This window comes from Pezoporus flaviventris, unplaced genomic scaffold (genome assembly GCF_033815535.1).
Source record: "Pezoporus flaviventris isolate CSIRO_AGI_PZ_B2104156 unplaced genomic scaffold, CSIRO_AGI_Pfla_v1 ptg000140l, whole genome shotgun sequence".
NCBI lineage: Eukaryota > Metazoa > Chordata > Aves > Psittaciformes > Psittacidae > Pezoporus > Pezoporus flaviventris.
In genome coordinates, this window is record NW_026892688.1 from 730,362 (window position 1) to 751,449 (window position 21,088).

The 21,088-nt window shown below is 37.9% G+C and overlaps 1 protein-coding gene across 8 annotated transcripts in view; it reads left to right on the forward strand.

The window, feature by feature from the left end:
* Window positions 1–21,088, forward strand: part of PPIP5K2 (diphosphoinositol pentakisphosphate kinase 2) — a 48,862-nt gene that overhangs the window by 4,000 nt on the left and 23,774 nt on the right. For 7 of the 8 annotated variants that reach the window (XM_061479042.1, XM_061479044.1, XM_061479046.1 and 4 more), the window contains exons 2-14: window positions 7,948–8,346; window positions 9,753–9,948; window positions 10,674–10,764; window positions 11,612–11,697; window positions 13,041–13,195; window positions 13,583–13,684; window positions 14,972–15,133; window positions 16,234–16,355; window positions 17,913–18,014; window positions 18,557–18,643; window positions 19,561–19,640; window positions 19,722–19,827; window positions 20,902–20,987. In XM_061479042.1, coding sequence (XP_061335026.1) covers window positions 8,203–8,346; window positions 9,753–9,948; window positions 10,674–10,764; window positions 11,612–11,697; window positions 13,041–13,195; window positions 13,583–13,684; window positions 14,972–15,133; window positions 16,234–16,355; window positions 17,913–18,014; window positions 18,557–18,643; window positions 19,561–19,640; window positions 19,722–19,827; window positions 20,902–20,987 — 1,519 coding nt within the window. In that variant the 5' untranslated portion in view covers window positions 7,948–8,202. Of the gene's footprint in view, window positions 1–7,947; window positions 8,347–9,752; window positions 9,949–10,673; window positions 10,765–11,611; window positions 11,698–13,040; window positions 13,196–13,582; window positions 13,685–14,971; window positions 15,134–16,233; window positions 16,356–17,912; window positions 18,015–18,556; window positions 18,644–19,560; window positions 19,641–19,721; window positions 19,828–20,901; window positions 20,988–21,088 lie in introns of those variants that run through there. The other variant, XM_061479049.1, reaches the window with a different exon arrangement.

A 21,088-nucleotide genomic window follows, 5' to 3' on the forward strand; every position in this document is an offset into this window, starting at 1 on the left:
TTGTCTCTGCCACTCCTTCCTTCTCATGCTCTTGCCTGCACCAGCGTGGGATCCCTCCCACAGGAGACAGCCCTTCATGAACTGCTCCAAGTGGGTCTTTCCCATAGGGTGCAGTTCTTAGATGGGCTAGACAACACAATACAATGCAGAATTTCAGTTGGAAAGGACCTACAGCAATCATCTGTTCCAACTGCCCGAGCAATTCAGGGCTGACCGAAAGTTAAAGCATGGTGTGAAGGGCATGGTCCAAATGCCTCTTCAACACTGACAGCCCTGGGGCCTGACCACCTCTATAGGAAGCCTGTTCCAGTGTTTGACCACCCTTTGGTAAAGAAATGCTTCCAAATGTTCAGTTTGAACCTCCCCTGATGATGCAGCTTTGAGCCAGTCACAGGTGTCCTAGCACTGTATCCCAGAGGCAAGAGCTCAGTACCTCTCCCTCCACTACATGAGTCACAAGAATAGAAATCTTGCATGATACCACTAAAAGTAGTTCATCACAAACTGCACCAGTGTGGGCTCTTTCCCCAGAGTGCAGTCCTTCAGGAACAGATTGCTCCAGCATAGGATCCCTGCAGAGTCATAGGTCTTGCCAGAAAGCCTGCTCCTGCATGGGGTCTTTGCCACAGGCTGCAGCTCCTGCCAGAAGCTCCAGCACAGGTTTTCCACAGGCTGCAGCTTCCTTAAGGGAACATCTCCCTGCTCTAGTGTGGGGCCCTCCCTGGGCCGTGGGGGAAATCTGCTCCATTGTGGACCTTCATGGGCTGCAGGGAGACAGCCTGCCTCACCATGGTTTGCACCACAGACTCCAGGGGAATCTCTGCTCCAGTGCTTGGAGCACCAACTCCCTCCTTCATAGACCTTGGTGTCTGCAGGATTGTTTCTCTAACATTTTCTTCCTCCCCTTTCTCAGCTGCTATGCGGTGTTTTTTACCCATCTTAAATCTGTTACTTTAGAGGCACCACCAGCACTGTTGATGGCCTCAGTTTTGGGCAGCATCAGGTCCATCTTGGAGCTGGCTGAAACTGGTCCCATCTGACATGGGGACAGCTTCTGGTGTCTTCTCACAGTGGTTACTCCTGCAGCCCCTCTGCTACCAAGGTCTTGCCACGTAAATCCAATACACACATTTAGCTAACAGGGAAAGCTGCTCTTCGTTCTTCAGAATGCTTCTTCAAGTCTCAGTAGAGTGAAACGGAAAGGTGAGCACTCTGTTCTGGATTGGGAACTGCTGTAATTTTTCTGGTGGAATAATGCATGAAGTACCACATAGTAATGGTTTTGGAACACCGTACAAAATATTTGCAGTGTTCCTGCAAACAGAAAGAACTTCGTAGGTTCACAGTTATCATTAAGCATAGATTACGGCTCCTCATCTGACAGTGAGAACTGTGCTTGGCTTGTAGGCACAACCAAGTGGCTGGCTAAAAGCAGGAAATAAAGTCTGGGAGGCAGCCTCCCGGTTGGGGTGGATAGTCAGCTGCTTTTGAGTGGCCCAGAAGAAGAGAAGGAGCACTGTTTTAACTTACTGAATCCCTGTGTGAGTGCCTGCCAATTTTTGCCCATGCCATGCTGCCTGGCAGTGGAGAGGGGAATGTGCAATGGTCTGCTGTTGTGCTTTGCAGATTACCTGTCTTGACTGGTGTGGAGGGAGGGGGAGCAGACTAAATCTTGAATCTGGCTTCCTGTGAAAATGCTTACAGGATGAGAAAGAAACTTTGAAAAAGCTTGTATTAATGTGTAGGTTACTTATGATGGGGGAAGATTATAGCATATTATGAAATCTAGAGCTTGATGTTAGTTTAATCCAAGATTGTAGCAGGTGACTTAGTTCCTGTAATGCTGTGTGCCTGTATAATTGTATCTTTTTCCATTCCTACCTTTTCTAGCCTGTGTCTGTTTGTCTGTATATCGGCACAGTTCCTTGCTTCGTTATTTAGCAGAGCTGAGCTGCAGAAGGCAGCAATAAATTTCACAAGGCTGTTGCTGAAGTTTGTGTAAGATGACAACTGCCAAAGCCTTTTCTTGGTTTCATAATTCTTAATCAGCCTGTTATACCACTGGACCTTGTAAATCCCTGTAGTTATTGAGAACCTTCATTTCCCTTCATATTTTCTGTGATCACTGTTTCTTTTCATTCGTTCTGGTTTTGTTGATGTGCACAAAGTATTATCAGGCTAAAACTGTAAATATTATTTGTGATTGAGGGATATTCTCACTATAGAAGCTGCTCTACATCTCTTTTTAGGTGTAGTCCTTCTCATGGGCTGACAGCTGCTGCTCACCACTTCTCAGCAAGTATGATAGAACAGCATCTGTGTGTAAATATAAATGTTTTCTATTGCTGACTGTGTGACACAGTAGACATTGAATATTAAGGTAAATTGGAGATACATGTCTTGCTGTGTGACATAAGCAATAAACAAGTCATGAATGAGTTTCTCACAGTCTTCAGCAGCTTCTGTGTCTTGGCATCCTTTCCTTCATTTTCTGCCTTTCCTGTCTCCTTTCTGTTCCTGGTCATTTGTCATACCTGAGGAAATGCTGTTCTTGAGCATGAGCCTTGTTAGTAGTTCTAGAGTCTCCCATTTAAAGCTGGAGTATTATCAGGTTTTTGAATCATTGTAGAAAGGTGTTACACATCCACAGGAAGTGCTCAGGGTCACTGCCACTGCCATCAGCTCTCGATCTCTGCTGGTTCTTTCTTCTTCCTGTCTTCTTTCTGCTTCCCCCTTGTCCCTTCCCCATACTTCTTGCTCCACCAGCAACCCAGCAAGCTGGCTGTCTTTGATGGTTTGTTAACACTTCAAGTCATGTTGCAGAACTGGAATTTTAAAATGAGTAAAATGCCTCAGACGGAGTGCATCAAATATTTCTGCTGTTAAATGTACAGTTAATGAAAATGTTTGGTATAGCAGTTCTAGCAGGAAGTTCTTGAAAGCTTTGTGTCATCTCATTGAGACTACCTGAAAAATTGCTATTAAAGCACCACTTACACTTATTGTGTGTTACCTATTTGTTCCCTAATGTAAATGTCACAAAGTGTTTTGTAGTTATTTTGTTACAATGGCATTTCCAGAAGTTGTTTTCCTGAGTGGTTCAAGATTTAGAAATGTTTTATAGCTGTTTAGTGTATGAGATGCTGGGGTTTGTGGGGTTTTCGGGGGAAGGGGGGGGGGGGTTTGGTGGGGTTTTTTTTTTTTTCAGATAACAGATGGGGAGCAATTTTTGTCTAGTTTTGTTCTATTAGTTTCCAGTAGAGAGCAGTAGAGGCAGTGTGTACTTGTTCCTCTTGATAGCTGTAATGACAGAGAAGAAAATCTGATGAAATGCTTTTGTTTATCCAGCAGATGTGTATGGCTTTGTTAGTATTCAGAACATGGCTGTTAAAACTTTGAGCCCCTTTTAAACAACCATTTAGACCACTGCTGCTACGTTAAGCTGATCTGCTGCTGACAGTTACAGGAATGCTAATCTTTATGAGCTGAGTAAGTACAGGAAATGCTAGGGCTGTATTCCTGAGCTGCTGAAACATGTAGAATGGGGGCAGGAAAACTTTTAACACTTAGTGAATACTGTGTCTGTGCTTATTCTTTTGGAATATTCTTGTGGAAATCTGTCAGAATATACTTGTGGAAGTGGAGAAATGTTGCGTTAGGAAAACAGTCTGTAGTGTGCCACTGGAGGGAACACTGGGCTTGGAGTGCTTAGCAGGCTGCCAAAATCTGTTATCTGAACACAGCCCTACATGTATGTTAATGATGTTTGTCTATGTGTCATTTTATGTATTTAGAATGTTATTTTGTATACCTTCCACTGCTAAGTGATAATAATATTAGTTAAATGTAAGATTTTTACTTTTCATTTACAGTGCACTATTTTAGGGCCATCTAACTTGTTAGGGGAAGACTGAGATAAGTTTATTTCAAAAGGAGAATGCAAAATTAAACAGTTTTTTTGCCTACAGGTAGCATGTGGTAGTCATGGATAGGAATCTATAGGACAGATCACTATTTGGTTGGAAGTCCTTTTAAGAATTGACACTGTTGGTTAAATTGCGTTTTTCAAAACTAGCAGAGGCTTGTTTTTTTCCATGTGTAAGCTGTAAAACAGAAGCCTTGTGTAACAGTTGAGGTCTGAAGGGAACATAGTCTAACCAATTTAACCTGTGAAGGTCATTGCACGGTAGGAGACTGTTGCCTAGATGTTCTTGATGCTGTCTCTTTGGAAATGGGTCAGTGTATGTTCCAACACCAAGTTTTGGGGTTTGCTTTGCTTACATAGCAGTCTTCTGTGGTTGAGACATGCATGTTACCTTCTAATCTTCACTGCCTGATGAGGCTTATGCTCACGCACCAAGTATGATCTGATGTAATCCCTGCTGTGTATTGTTGCTGATGCTCACTTCTTAATACAGAAAAACAGTACTGGGAAGACTTCCCAGCTGCAGGGGCAGCAAGATGGAATTCTGCATGGGGCACAGTGTGTTAGTGTCCCATCAGCATTGACAGTACTTCTGGGTCAGGAAGGCAGCTCCGTCTTCTTGCTCTGCCATATATTATTTCTCCTTGCTGTACAAGCTGATAACCACATACTTATTCAAACACAGTCTTACTGCATTTTTTATGTCAGATAACTGTAGATTATTTTAGGAGACTTGTGTAAGTTGTTTCCTGTAGTTGCTGTCACTGTCAGATTTCTCTTTCTGTGTCTCTTTTCTAAGACTCTTCATTTCACACACCTCAAGAAAGAAGGGGATGCCTCAATTTTTATAGTAGTCAAAGGATTTTGGGGGAAAGAATTTTAATTCCCATCTCTGAAAGCATTTATTCTAAAAAAATAAATTATTTCATTATATCCTGGCTCAAATTTCTGCTTACAACAGTATTTTACAGCATATGCTGTCTGGAATATAAGCTGGTCACCATCAGCTATCAGAATGCTAATTTATATGCAGTTCTGGGTGTCCATGCAGTAGTGTATGGGCTCGGAAATTGTCAGTGTCCTTCTTGATCCTGTGTCTTTGGTCTTATTTTTACAAACTGTAAACTCTGGGGCCCAGTGACAGTAGGACAGAGTTGCAGTCTAGCAATTCTTCCACTTTCAGATGGGTGAATGTAATTTCACAGAAAATTAGCTGTTAACTCCAAGACTTTGTGACTCGAGGTCTATTTTTGCAAGTGGAGCTTCACTTGGCAGGTCTGCTTGCCACCAATAACACCAGCACTCTCCAGATTCTTGAGTTAGGAGGGTAGAAAACCACTAGGTTTCAGATAGGATTATTAGGGAATTAATCTTGTCAGGTTCTATCTTTGTGTCATTTGTAGACAGATATGTTGAGCTTTCTCTTCAGTCTTTAGTTATGTGGTTTCTACTTTCTTTGAGAACTAATCGCTTGAGGTTTGAGAGATTCAGGTAGTGCCAGAGATACTCATGAAAGAAGTAGACATTAATAGCACAGAAGTTTCGCAACTGCTGCTGCTCCTAGAAAGTGCACTACAGGAATAGGTAGGGGAAAGAGCTTAACAAATCTCTTTTCATGGCCTCCTGCTTGCCTGTTTCAAGTGATTTCTTTTCCTTCTTTATGAAAAAAACTTAGGTTTTAAAAAACTGTTAAGAGACTTGTTTCCAATTTACAGAATTTGGGTAGTGGGAGGGGAAGCTGATGCAAGAGCAACTCTTCATTTTCAGGCTTTACTATTTTTTTGCTTGTTTTTTTTTACTACCATTTTAAAGTTCTGTATTAGTTGCCAGTGTATGTTGGCAGTAACCTCTGAAGCACGAAATCAGACTCTACAACTCAAAGAGTTAAAGCAGGTATGTGTATTACGGGCCTGGGTACAAGGGGGATCTTTCCTCCTAACTTGCACATCGAGGGGTTAAGCAAGCAGATATTTATTACACACAAACATGCCTATTCATTAGGTTCCAGAGAGAACTGCGAGGATATTACAATTAGTTTAGGTACTCATTATCATAAGTTTCTTCCTTTTGGGCGCTTGCGCACTGCCCTCCGATGGTCGTGGGCAAGGGTCTTCAAGATGAAATAAGTAGTCTTCCTTATGTGGGCAGGGGTCTTCAAGATAAAGTAAGCAGTCTTCCTCACAGTGTACTTTTCACCTTTGGCACAGTTGGATGCCCCAGTAATCACAAAATTAGCTGAAACCAGCCATATATGTAAGTTTCTGATGGCTGGCAAAGATTTAGAACAGTGTGACCTTCGTACAAAATTTATCACAAGCAAAACAGGATGGGCAGACAAGGAGTATCCAAAGCTAGCAGATGTTCGGGAATCACTGTCTCCAAACTAACTGATAATTAGAAGTATGGTAAGAAATAATTCACTCATTAGAAGGATGGTCACTCATGTTAGTAAGACTACTAAATTCTATTACCACACCACAGACTTACAGCACAAACATTGTTCTCTATCTTAGACCTAAGTTAAGTTAAAAGTATTTTAACCCTGTGTTTTCCAGGCACTTGCTTTCCTTATATCACCTCTGCCCTTCTGAAGCTTTCTAGAAATGGGATGTGTAAAGCTCGCTTTCTTCATCCTGTCATAAACAAGACTGATTTATGTTAATGCTGAATTTCTAACTCTCAAGGGAGCAAGATGAATGAGATGTTTGAAATTTCATTTTTGTTCCTGTTGCTTGAGGGACAAGTGGCTGCATTTTCATATTCTAAGGGAAAGTAATTTTTCATTAGTGGAATTGAGGGAAAGCAGATACATAACAAATATGTTTAAGAAATGAATCTTTTTAATCTTCTGTGCCATATGTGCCTGTTGTCTGGACCTCACCTCGAGTTTCTGGATCTGGAACAGTTCTGTTGTTTACCTGTGCTTAACTTACTGCTCTCTGACTTAGGACAGATTCTTTCTGGGTAATTTTTGTTCTGTTTACCATCCTCTTTCACAGTAAGCTGAATGGTTAATCACCATTGGGAATTTGCTGTTGCTTCACCTCGTTCATAGGACAGCCAAAGTCATTTTGGCAGGCATTTAAAGACAAATTTCATTCTGCTGAGACATTATTGTTGAGTAGCGCTTACATAATGATCTGACTAATAAACAACCTAAAGCAGTCGATCAAATGAACTTCTAAACAAGTAAGTGCTTATTAATTTTCTGAGTAGCAATAATGTATTATAATTAAAGGTATAAAGCCATGCACAACTTACAGCAAGAGCAGTTACCTAGTTAAAGCAACAGAAGACTGAGCTCTGAGTCCCTGTTTCTGTATAAAAGTTACTTGGTCAAATAATTGGTTGCAAGGGTACAATATGTTTCACTGGTACAGTAGTGCTTGGAACTACTTTTGACAGAATGCAGTGCCAGTGCATAGCTCTGTAAATACTAGTTTTTCAGTGTGAAAATAAAGCAATGCTTTGGTGGAAGTAAATGAGCAAACATTAAGCTGGCACATACATCCTGCTTTCACACTGAGGATTCACTCAGTTTTTGAAAGAAGAGGTTTCCATATAAGAACAGTCCTAATGGAGGCTTTATAGTTTTCATTAACATTTGTGTCTGCTTGCCATTGCCATTTGATCAGAAACTTTTGGGGGAAAAATAGCGACAGAGATGGTGAGCTAAATATCACATATATCAGAGAAGGGTTTTGTTGGGTTTTGTATAATATACTCTTCACTTTCACGTGACTCTTTTAAGTTAGGGGAAAAAATGCATTTGACAGACTTTCATGAGCTATATTGTCTATTTCTAAAAACTGTGCATCAGTAGTTCGAAAATACTTTGAAATTATTCCACCTGCTCTAAGTGTAATGTGAAAGTGCAGACTGTGTGTAATATGCAGAGTTTTCTTATGATGCTTTGCTCAGAGGTATGTAAATGTGCAAACACTTTCTGAATGAGAAGGGTTTAATTTTTATGTGCCTTTACTAAGTGTGGTTTTTCTTTCTTTTTTTAATATTTGTCTTAGGTTAAAAAGTTCTGTCGTCTCAGGGAAGCAGTAGCCTGTTGTTAGTTTCTTGGAGCAGCAACTCAAACCAATAATGAGCAGATGATAACAGTTAAACGGCGTCTGGCAGACAACATCACAGTGGCGAAGCTGCACAAGCAACATTAAAGAGCAGGGAACTTTTGTATTCCTGAGTCAGTGGGAAACATGCCCAGTAGTATCTCCACTGCCAAAGTGGCTGCAGTTTCTACATAGATCTCTCTAGATCTTTAAACCATGTCTGTTCACGCAACAGAGAATGATCCTCCTAGATTCTTTGTGGGTGGAGAAGATGGAGAAGGATTACTGGATTCAGGCAGATCGTCAGATTATGAGCAGTTCTATGACCATGGGGAAGAAGAGGAGGAAGAGTATGACTCTGTATGTACTGTTGGAGCATGTGTGTACTATTCTGTGTGTTGTCTAGCATTATTTTACTTTGAAATGGCATTAAATCACAAAAATCTAAGGTGTTCTAAATTGGAAAACTGTTCATATTCAGATAATAATCTGTAAGTTATGTTTGGAAATGCAGCACATTTGAAAAGTAAGTATACTGTGAACTTTGAAGTAGATGTGCTTTACCTTAATACAGAGTTTCAGGGCATGCCAGCTTTGCAGATTTGATTTGGATTCTGTGAATAAACTTGATGGCATAAGCCTTAATTTTATTTATTTGGATAATTAGTAGCAAAAAATGATCAAGATTTTCTTCTGTGTGTGTTGTCAATTGCTGCAAAGTTAACTTTTGATGTTTCTGTTTAAACAAACTCAACATTTCTTATTTCATCTTGCTGTTGTTTTCATTAAGATCTGCTGTATTTTCATTCTTCTTCTGTCCTGGCGTATAGAAAGTGCATGCTAAATTAACTAATGCCTTAGTTTCTTATCCTTGCAGAGTGTTATGAATTGTATTTTAGCACTATGCTTACCAATTTTTAGTTATGCATGAGTTGTCATGTAATTTTTGTAGATGTGTTTTGCTTTTCTTTTAGTCTGTATCGTTTCACTTTAGGAATAGTCAGATTAAATTTTTACTGATGGCAGGCATGTCTAAAAAAATTAAATGCGGGTGAGTGTTAGTAAAACACTTCATGATTAAAAGTAACTTGGAAATGCAGAGAAGTAATGCAAAATTATCATTTCTGTTTAAAAGAACACTTAAAATGAAATGAAGGATTGTCGGGAGGTGGGTTTGTTTCTTCTTAAACAAATGCTGTTGCGCTAATGGACACCACTGAGAAGAAATTTTTTTCAAGGCTTATAATAGGAAAGAAAATACAGACTGTACAAAAGAAAAGTGAAACTATCTATGCAAAAAATAGCTTAAATATAGAATAGTGTTCTCTGGTTTACTAGTTTTTTCATATCTTACTTGTAATACTATGTAAAAAGATGAGCAGTCTTGTGGCTATTAAGTAGATATAGAAAAATTAAATAGGTTAAAAATGAATTGTTGGATTATTTCAGAATAAGCCATAAGTATTCAGATTTGACATTTCTGACTTAGATGTTGATGTTGTGTATTTTTTTCCTGATACAATACTCACAAGAAGTAGTGTAGAGCAATTGAATAGTTTCATTTTTTGAGGTATTTTTTATAAGAATGCACTGTGGCATGCTGTCACGCTGCATTTTATTACCTGCTAGCAATTTACCCAATTAAATATTAAACTGAAGGTAGTGCATGAATTTTAACAGAAACTATCATATCTAGTACTGGGCTGCAAAAACCCTGTTGTGTTCTGAGAAAACTTAATAATTGCTTTCCTCCCCACTGCCTTCAGCCACCGGAAAGACAAATTGCAGTTGGGATATGTTCAATGGCTAAAAAGTCCAAGTCCAAACCAATGAAAGAAATTCTTGAACGCCTCTCCATGTTTAAGTACATAACTGTGATAATATTTGAAGAAGATGTTATTTTGAATGAGCCAGTAGAAAAGTGGCCTTTATGCGACTGTCTCATTTCTTTTCATTCTAAAGGTAAATCTGCTAATGATACCATAATTTCCTTTGACATCTAAATACTTTAACCATTTTGAGGGTATTTTTTTTGTCTTGTAGTTTTTTGGGTTTTGTTAGGAAGTGATTAATTTTTTTAATATAATATGATTTACTTTTAAAATACAAACTTTTTAAATTGTACTGTTTTCATTGCTTGAGACAGTCCTGCCTGATGTGGTATTTAAGATAGCGATTTCATTGGTAAATATTTATGTAGCCAGTGGAAACAGTGGTCTAATACTTACTTGGTCCAATAACTGTGATGGCATGCTACTTTCTCAGTAGGAGTGCTGGGTCTCTGGCCACTTGTTCATGCATCTGTGCTAATATCTAGGAGGTTTTGTGGGTCTGGGCTGTAAAGCAAAGATATAGCACATCTTTGTTGGATGAAGCTAAAAGCTGTACTTCTAGGCAGAGGCAATAAAAGCCTAAGTTCTGGCCCTGTGGAATTGAAGGACATGGAGAGAGGAGAAAGGAATTGGAGACAGGACCACTACTTTTGGCAGCCTGTGTTGAAATTAGGCTGTAGTCTCATGATTGTCTTAAGCTGATGTTATGTCTATAGCTGAGGGAGCATCTTCCCACTTAAGCTATATCTCTGGTTGTACTCTAAAAAAGGAAAAAGCTTGGATATGAAGGTTCCAGCCTTCTTAGTGGTGTTGTGTCTTGTAGTTTTAATTTATTTGGTGTAATAAATATTTTAGGATTTCCACTGGACAAAGCAGTTGCCTATGCAAAACTCAGGAAGCCATTCATAATCAATGACTTGAATATGCAGTATCACATACAAGACAGGTAAGTAACACTAATTACTTGCAGCAAACTACTTTTAAGTTGGAGACTGTACAAATCTGTCGTTATTGCGTAGCAGCAGTTACAATGTATAGTGCAGTAGTCTAAATAAAATTACAGTGAATGTTACCCTTCATTACCGTATGCATAGTTTCCTGGGGTATGTATTTATATGTTTTTTCTTTTTCCACTTTTATACTGATTTGTCTGTAGATTTGTCAAGGTAGGAATTTGGTGATACATTTGTCTAAAGCTTAGCAAATAAGGTTTAAACTTTTTAAAATGTGTAGCAACTGTACAACCTCCTATCATTGTACAGTTCTTGTAACTCACTACAGGTCTTTTTTTCCCTTAAGTGGATACTTAGTACAAGTTCTTCATATGCAAAGATCATGTACTTACTCAAAGTGAATTTTCTTTTTGGAGCTGCAGTCATGCATAGTAAATATTAACAAAACAATAGCAAGCAAAATACATAAACATTGGAGCCTTCTGAACAGTGAGCAGACTTGCTGGTTTGGATGCCTTCAGTTGCTGTCCCTTCATGTTCGTAACCACCTTTAACAAGAAAATTATTTTGTGTAAATTGCTGTTGCAGTGGGAGACTGGAGAGGACTGGCAAAGCAAACTACATTTTTATTGGTATTGATGAGATCACTGCAAAGGTACAGTTGTGTCAGTGACCCTTAAAGCTTTATATTCATATGGGTATTATGTATGTAATCTTACTCTGTGTGATTTAGAAAAAAAAAAAAAAGTATGTATTTTTCTCCTCCCTTACTCATGGGCTGTAAAATACAAACACTGGCAGGATTTGTATTATTGTGCAACCTTTGTTCTTTTCTTACAGGAGAGAAGTTTACGGTATTCTTAAAGCTGAAGGCATTTTACTTCCTCGCTATGCAGTTCTGAACCGTGATCCAAACAATCCCCAAGGTAAAAAATGATGACTAAAATATCAACAATTAGCACTTTCTTGTTTCCACTGGAGAACATACATAGCAGAAAGCTAAATTTCACCTGCTACACAATTCATTCGTGCAGAGGTTGCTTGCTTCTCTAGCATTTAAAGTATTGTGGATTAGCCCTATGTCTGGCTTTGGAGGCAGTGTGTGAAACAGAAAAGGCTTTGAGGCTGTATAAGCAGTGTTCAGCAATAACGAAATGTCAAGACTGTTTTGGTCACAAATTCAAAACATAGCACCAGACCAGCTTCTGTGAAGAAAATTAACTTCATCCCAGCCACAGGTAATACAAGTGTGCATCTGAAAAGCGTGACTCCAAAGCCTGCGGTCACAGTCCTCCTACAGCCATCATAGAACAACTAGAATATTAGGGCTTCCAAACTCAAACTAAGATTCTAATATGTCACCAAACAAAGCAGCATTACCCACAATAATTAGTAATTTTACTCAGGAAAGGAATATTGGCAGAAACAAGTTAGGCTATTGAATATTTTCCCTTCTAAGTACAAGCAACCACCTTTGTTGTTTCCCTTGTAGACCAGGGGAACCTAGTCTAGACAGATCTGCAGATGATACACTCTTGAATATAAACAGTAATTAGTTTTTTTGTACCTGAAAAGAAACTTAATGTCTTTTTCTACTAAACTGAAAATTTGTATCAACGATAGAAGATTACAATGACAGGTCAAGACACAAAACTAAGAAGAAAAATTAAAAACAATAGAAGTATTACTGTGGTGTAGTTCATAAGAGGTGGGGATTTTATGTTAAAATGTCTGCGTAATCTAGGGGGAAAGGGACTTGTTTATGCTACAAAAGTCAAATGAAAGCTGCTCCTTGTAGCCAACCAGTAATGAAGAGGACCAAATCCTCTGTGCAAGGTGCATCCATCAGACAGTAGGAGGTGGTTCTCAACCTATTAAAAGTACTGTTGTGTCTGGCATTGCACCATGTTCACTGTCCATCTGCCATCTCCCTGATGTTTCACAGAAAGGCACTGAAGAAAGAGACAAACAGCCTTACCCCCTGTCTTCAAAACATGTTGAAAAAGCATACTGCCCATGCAAGCTTGTGCTTAATCATCATTAAAAGATGATTTCCTGTCTGAGGAAATCAAAAGAAATGCTGGAACATAATATAGGCATGGTACTGCAGATATATTCAGCACACAATCACCACTTTGTGCAGTCAGTAACAAATCAAGGAAACAAAAATGTAATACAGTCTCTTTATTTCAACCTACAAAATTAAGCCAAGTCTCTTAATCATTTCATTCTATCAGTATAAACTGTGTTGTTTTCACTGTTTCTTCAGAATGTAACTTGATTGAGGGAGAAGATCATGTGGAAGTGAATGGAGAGATTTTCCAAAAGCCTTTTGTAGAAAAGCCCGTTAGTGCTGAGGACCACAATGTTTACATTTATTATCCAACGTCTGCTGGAGGTGGAAGCCAGAGGCTCTTTCGAAAGGTGAGGTTATTGTACTAAACTATTAAAAAGTTGTAGATGTCTTAACATAATTGCAGAGTAAGTCTGACCTATCCATATGTTACCTGGGACCTGTTTTGGCATGTTCTGCTTGTGGAAGCAGTGATGGATCAGACTTATGTCAAGGAAACATGTAGACCCTTATTCCTTGCAGCAGATTGTCAGCCACTGCAGATTCTTATAGGTAAAAAGCCTGTGCACTATCAGTGCACTTTTAGTCTTACAAAAATTGTTTGGGAACTAGCAAAGCCTATTTGCTTCATTTGTTACAGGAAGGGTTTTCTCAGTACAAGTGTGTTATTTTAAGAAGTTTTAAAGTTTCTTAGGCAGAAGCCTATGAGTTTATTAATAGAAAAATATTCATTTCAGATTGGCAGCAGAAGCAGTGTTTATTCCCCTGAAAGCAGTGTGAGAAAAACAGGCTCCTATATTTATGAGGAATTCATGCCTACAGATGGCACTGATGTGAAGGTATGACAACTCTGTGTTCTTACTTATATTTAGAACAATTGAGTCCTCCAAGAGCTTGTCAGTTTTAAAGATAAAATTATAGCTTTGTGTCAAGGATTACTTCTAATGAAGTTTTGGTACAGATCGTAAGTAAAGAACATAATTTTTACTCTAACTAAACACAGTACTTGTAATCTGGAGCAGCTTTGCTTACGTTGTTAGGAGTCAAGGGGTAGAGGCTTATTACCCAACACATTGTTTCTCTTTTTTTGTATTGTATTAGGTTCTTTGAGCAGCATATACTGTCCTGTGTAAACACAGAGTCGCAGAATTATTGAATGGTTTGGGCTAGAAGGAACATTAAAACTCATCCAGTTCCAGCCCCCTGCCACAGGCAGGGACACCTTCCACTAGACCAGGTTGCTCCAAGCCTGTCCAGCCTGGCCTTGAGCACTGCCAGGGATGGGGCAGCCACAGCTTCTCTGGGAAACCTGTGGCAGCGCCTCACCAGAAACACAGAGAAGAACTTCTGCCTAAGAGCTCTTCTCAGTCTCTCCTCTGTCAGGTTAAAGCCACTCCCCTTGTTCTGTCCCTACAGGCCCTGCCAAAATCCCCTCTTCAGATTTTATCACCCCTTTAGGCACTGGGAGCTGCTCTAAGGTCTCCCCTTAAGGAGCCTTCTCCAGGCTGAACAAGCTCAGCCCTCAGCCTGTCTCCAGAGCAGAGCTGCTCCAGCCTCACAGCACCTTCGTGGCCTCCTCTTTACTTGCTCCAGCAGCTCCACCTCCCTCTTGTGTTGTTGCCCTAAGCCTCTGTCTTGTAATGCTTAAACTGGGCACATCTTTGTATTTATTTTGTCCTGTCTAAAATATGAAAATATTTTTAATTAAGAGAATTAGTCCTGAAGCTCAATTTCCATAATCAAACTATAAACTGAAGTAATTCTCAGATTAACCTGTTCTCAGGTTCTGCAGATGAGAGGAAAATATTATTCTTTATCTCTGTACCATCACAGTTAAGAAATTCAGTTTTAGTAATCAAGTTCTATAATTATTATTTTTCTTCACCTGTGCTCCAGCTGTTTACCCTTGCTTTATCCCAGTTTGTCAATAAATGATAGGATAAATGGGAAATTTATGATGAGTCAATAAATGAGGAAAAGGTACTTCAGAGTGACCTTTTCAACGATGAAAGCAGATAGTTTCATTTGAAGTCATTACCGCATTTGAGGTAAATTTGGCAAAATATATGCGTATATCTAATATGATTGAAATACACTGAACCAAGAGCTTCTGCTTTTCAATAAAGGTGTACACAGTAGGTCCAGATTATGCTCATGCTGAAGCCCGGAAGTCTCCAGCTCTGGATGGCAAGGTAGAACGCGATAGTGAAGGAAAAGAAGTGAGGTATCCAGTCATCCTGAATGCAAGAGAGAAGTTAATTGCTTGGAAAGTATGCCTTGCCTTTAAAGTAAGCTCATTACTTTCCTATCTGATCAAACATTTAGTGTTAATTAATTGTTTATTGCATGAAACTTCCATAGGGTTTTAGAGCACAGAGTCAGTCGTGGTAGTTGCTGCAGAACTCCTGGGAAGGTGAAAAGTTGAACTTCCACATCCTTTTTTTATCTAGAAGAATTCTTACTTTAATGCATTAAAAAGTTCTGGATGGGCTGCTTATGTTGCTTAAGTTTCCTGGATTCACGTGTTGCTATTGTGCTTTGCTAACGCACAATGTGTTCTATTCATATGTTCACACATTTTGTTAATGGTTTCTCAGTTAGCAAAACACGATTTCAGTAGTTAAATTTTTGTAACTTTTGTTACCTAGTATTTACATTGGGCCCAGTTAAATGTTAATTTGGTACTGGCATGACCAGGTCCTTATTTGAAGTGTTTGATAGTTTTGATTTTTATATAGTTTTAAGATTCCTTAGTTCAAGATTTCATTCAATCTCTCGTCCTCCTTTCACATGTCTTATTAAAAGGCTGTCTTTCTGTGTGTCTCATTACCTGTGTGTAACTATGGTGGCATTCAAGCCTCAAGGGTGTGAGTCTCTGTTATCTAGCAAAGTCAGCTTGGGGATCTGAAAAAGTAATCTGCTGAAGTGGCATATTTTGTCCTAACTATGTCAATATTATGTCAATGTCAAAATCATCCTGTCAAATTTAAATTTGGACAAAAATGTTTTTATCAGTATTTTGTTGTTTTCTGCCTGTGACCCATATGTGTAGGGGGAAACAGCTGTCAGATGTGGAATTTGTAGGCCTATCATTGCATATGCTATCTCAAAGGATAAGTTTAGGCACATGCAGGCTTGGCTTTTAATACTGATATTGGTAGGGATATGTAGCAATGGTAAAAAACAAGTTGGGGATAGAGTTAAAAATAGGAAGATGTCTGCATGGCATGAGCAAACCTAACATGGAACTGGCAAAAGATACCAAGTATAAAATCTGTCATATTTCGCCATGTTTTCAGATTAATACAATATTAAAATATAAAATTAGTTTAGAATAAGAAGTTCTAAGGAAGGTGATCAATGACTTAAACTTTATTCTTAAAACCAGCAAACAGTTTGTGGCTTTGATTTGCTGCGTGCTAATGGACAGTCCTACGTCTGCGATGTGAATGGCTTCAGTTTTGTGAAAAACTCTATGAAATACTATGATGATTGTGCTAAGATACTGGGGTAAGATTTTACTGATTTATTTGAGGAGTTTTGTCTTTGAATTCTGCTATATATATGTGACTGTACTTAATGTACTATTAACTTGCGTATATATTATATAATACAAATATGTAATGTCCTTACTCCTTATTTCTAAATTAGTTCTTTGAAATATTGCTTAAAGTAAGGAATTAAAAATATCAAATATTAAAAATAATAATAAATCCTAACTAAATTTCTTATTCCTAAAATCATATGAAATATCTGAGTGTTTTGTGAATACATAAAGCTAACTGAATAAGTATTTTAAAAGCTGGATTAATTACTGAAATAGAGCTTTAAGAACTTTCTTCCCTACCCACCAAGTAGAGAAGCACCACTGGATGGTTGGGCTTGCTGCTGTTTAATATGTGCCCAAATTAATATACATTGCCCTTGATCTGAAGCTGTGTGTGTACTTCTATATTTGTGAATTTCATATTGGTAAATCCAAATGGATATAGTATCAAGGTGTCTTCTGTCATACCATCTTCTCTGTGCTACTGGAAGGAAAAAAAGGTGTAACAAGGGATCATACAGAATTGGGTAGTGATCTCTACGCCAGTGAAGCCTTGCCCCCAAAGTAGGCTGGTTCTATTTTGACCAGTTAAACTGGTTTTACAGTAAAATTATACTAATGAGATACAGCTGACTTTCTGTATTATCAAATGCTCTGGGATCTTACTAAATGGAGGAAGAGCTAAGCTCAAATCCTAGATATAACAACTGTACTCCTGTTGTTTTATGCCACTTTTTGAATTAGTTACAATTCTCATACCCATTTTGATTTTTCTTTATTGCAGTTGTAGCTACTGAATTGTCTGAAAAAAGGTTTTTTTCTTCTTTACACTTTATTTTGTTACACTTTATACATTGCAGTTTTAAGTGACAGCAGCATTTTTTGAGCCTTTTAGAGATTTTTGGCTTATGCTCTTTGAGAGTTACTTTTTTTTTTTCCTCCATATTACTGCTTCTTATACAGATATTAATCTGAGGTTCAGTATATTTTGATGAAATACTTGGAAAACAGAACATTAGCAAGATTTAACAACCTTCTGTAGATGGAAGCAGTTTTGGAGTTATCATACCTATTTTTCCAGTTCTAACGCAGAAATGTTTGAGTAATTGCCACTAAAGATACCAGTTGCTCTCAGACGAGAATGGCTTACTGATTACCAGGGACTTTAGTTACGTAATGGATTCAAGTGTCTGAATATTCAAATGAGCAAGACTGAATCAGATCCAAGGAGCTATTTTAGGAACTGGAATTCAAAAAAAGATTTCTTACAAATCCAGGGACATTAGGCTAATGTTGTCTCTTTAGCAGTTGTAGTAGCTTTAAATTGTTGTTTAAGTAGGTTTTTATTATGCAGTTAGAAGAAAAATATAAATTCAGAGACTTGTGACTGCTAATACTCTTAAAGTACATCGATAAAAATGCATGTCTGTATTACCTATTTGGTTTGGAGTTTGTATGTGTTGTATAAGCTGTGCTTTAAACTTAGGCTTGTTTTTTTTCTCTTTTAACCCTTTCTTTAGAAATATCATAATGAGAGAACTTGCTCCCCAGTTTCAGATACCATGGTCAATTCCTTTGGAAGCTGAAGACATTCCTATTGTGCCAACCACCTCTGGAACAATGTAAGAAAATAGTCAATCTATCTGGATTGTGCAAACTGCTAATGTAACTTGTGTGAATTTTTTTTCTCTTCACAAGGTGTGCCCACTTTGGCCTATGAACGCTTATTTTGTGTGGTGAAAACAAGAAAGGAATCACAATTGCTATGCCAGCAGTCAGTTTCTGACCCTTAGTCAAGCTGAGTATAGAACAGCAGATTTTCAAGTGTAGTGTCTCTTATGCATAGCGTCTTCACTGCTAATCATTGTTCCAACGCCAGCTTAATATGTGCTTCTAATAAACATGCTTTCTCATTTAATGAACCTCAAATTGTTGCTTTGAAAACTACTTAAAATAGATATTTCCATAGTTACCCGAGTCTTAAAATCAGTATTTATATTTTATACCTTACATCATTTTCAGTTAACCTTATATTCTTGCATATTCTTCCATCGTTTCTGTAATTATGTCATGTTAACTATGACTTTGTCAATTGTCTTAATTTGTGGTGGTTTTAGTACTAAATACAAGACCCTCATGTGAAATGTAACTCTTGAAATTGCAGGATGGAGCTTAGATGTGTTATAGCTGTAATACGCCATGGGGACCGAACACCAAAACAAAAGATGAAAATGGAAGTGAAACATCAGAGGTAAGGAGAATCTTTGTAAAAATTAGTTTGGATGCTTTAGAGCCCAGCTCACTTCTTGTGGATGTGCAAGCAAAGAATTGAGCAGGGGTTGCATCTTACAAGTTGGTTTTGTTTTGGTTTAAATCTAACTTACGTTGCAGCTAATTAACCAGTATGCACCTCTCTTTCTAACAGGACTCACAAATTACTCATGCAGACTTCCTTCATCACATGCTGTGCCATGTGAACAATCCTGTGTGTTATTGATAAAAATACATTTGTCTCTACAGATGCAGCAGAGAATATTTCTGGTTCACCATATGATTGACGTCTGCCTTTTTTTATCATAACTGTGCTTGTTTGAGCTGCCATCTGCTGTACTTCCTTTTTGACTTTTAGTTTTCTAAAAGATTGATGGCTCTCAGTTTCTGGTAGATAGCATCTTTATGTTAGGATTCCTAAAGTGCCTAATATAATTGTCCTGGAATTAGATGCAATTTCAGTAAAAAAGTAATTAGTAATTATTTGTCTTGGGACTAGATTCTTGCATTCAGAGGTGCATGCTGTAAAAGTGTAGGACTGCTCATCTCATATTTTTGATTCTGTTCAGGAACATTCTTGAAGATTAGAAATTTACATAGCTATATATTAGAATATTATGTCATTTGCTATGAAGAATATATATATATTTTTTTTAGCACTTAGCAGAGCAATAAAAGAACATTTTAAGTGCTCTTATCTCTCTAATGTATTGCAGACGTTATTGGGAAATAGGATGTGAATAAAGGTTGGTTTGACCTGGAGGGCAGATTTTAGCATGCTTTTCAAATAATGTAAAGGTGCCAATTTCAGACCACTATTAAGTTTAAGAGCCACTTGTTCAAGTAATATTTTAACTTCCTAGCTGTGTTTTTTAATCAGTATTCTTTCTCTTAAAGGTTTTTTGATCTTTTTGAAAAATGTGATGGATATAAATCTGGAAAACTAAAACTGAAAAAACCAAAACAGTTGCAGGCAAGTTTGTCTTTGTTTTCTTGCAGGGGTATTTTATAAATAGAAAATCATTTAAGTAAATCCTGTGTTTTGTTTCTTTAGGAAGTGCTTGATATAGCAAGACAACTCCTTGTAGAACTTGGACAGAACAACGATTCTGAAATTGAAGAAAGTAAAGCAAAACTTGAACAGCTAAAGACTGTGTTAGAAATGTAAGTGTTTAATTTTTCAGGCTTCATAGCAACAAAGTTGCATCAGCTATTTTGAGCTTTTAGACCAGTTAGTGCTTGCATTGCAATGGTTATCAAGTATGCAGTGATATATTAATTCAAGCACAAGGGTTATGAAGAGGAAGGATGTCCTGTCTGACATTATGAAGAAGTGAAACATCTGTTTTCTCCTTATCTTCTTAACTGAATGTATTGCTTTATCTAGTATCTAAGTATTCATTCTGCGTGAAATGTTGCTTTTTTCATCTCAGATTTTATCCACTTGCATGTTTTTGAAATGAAAGTATTTAAGTGCAGGGTCTGCTTCTTGCAGTGTGTGACATGAAGTCTGGTGAAGCCAATAGGAACTTTCACTGTGTACTTAAAGCAGACTTGGTGGATTCCAAATAAATAAGGTTTTATATATTAATATTTAATATTTGTATATTAATATTTACTAATTAAAACCCCAAACCCTAAGGCTTCAAGGTGTGTAAAAGATCAGGGGCTCAGAGTTCTAAATGGTAGTAGGTAACTTTCATTTTAAAAAAATGAAAATCAGGGCAAAGGCAGTTATTGAAATTTATGAGTTCTGCTTGAGAATTTAATTATTGGCTGACAAAATAGTAGCCATCTGTACTGCCAGATCAGATTCTGGATAGTCATAGCTACTGTGGTTGTGGATCTGAATAAATTACTCATGTAATCTGTAAGTGCTGTTGCCTCCTTTCCTTTTCCTTCCCCCCCTCCTTTCCTTTTTTTGTCCTGCCTATCCCTTTCCCCTTTTTTATCTTCTTTTTTTTCCTTTTTCCCCCCCTTTTTTTTTCGTTTGATGTTCAGTGTCATGAAAAAAGTAGTAGATGGCATTTTTTAAATGTCTTATTACAGAATGATGGATTCTTCTGTAGTCTTACTGTGCTTGTTGAGTTAGGTTTATTTTTTAATTGCTGCTTCAGTAAATGGTGGTCAAATGCACAGATCGGTGACCAGCATATCTGGTTACAGGAGCATAGCAGTTCTGGAGGAAAATGTGTAAAATGTTTCTCTGCCTATTTCCTTCTCATTTTCCTACGTCAGGTATGGGCATTTTTCAGGAATAAATCGCAAAGTTCAGTTGACGTATCTTCCTCATGGCTGCCCAAAGACTTCCAGTGAAGAAGAAGGTATTGTATTACTTTTGTACCTAATTACTTAATATCGTGTGCATTTAAATAGTCATGGACTAGTGGTATAAGACATCTTGATGGTCAGAAAAAGGAATATA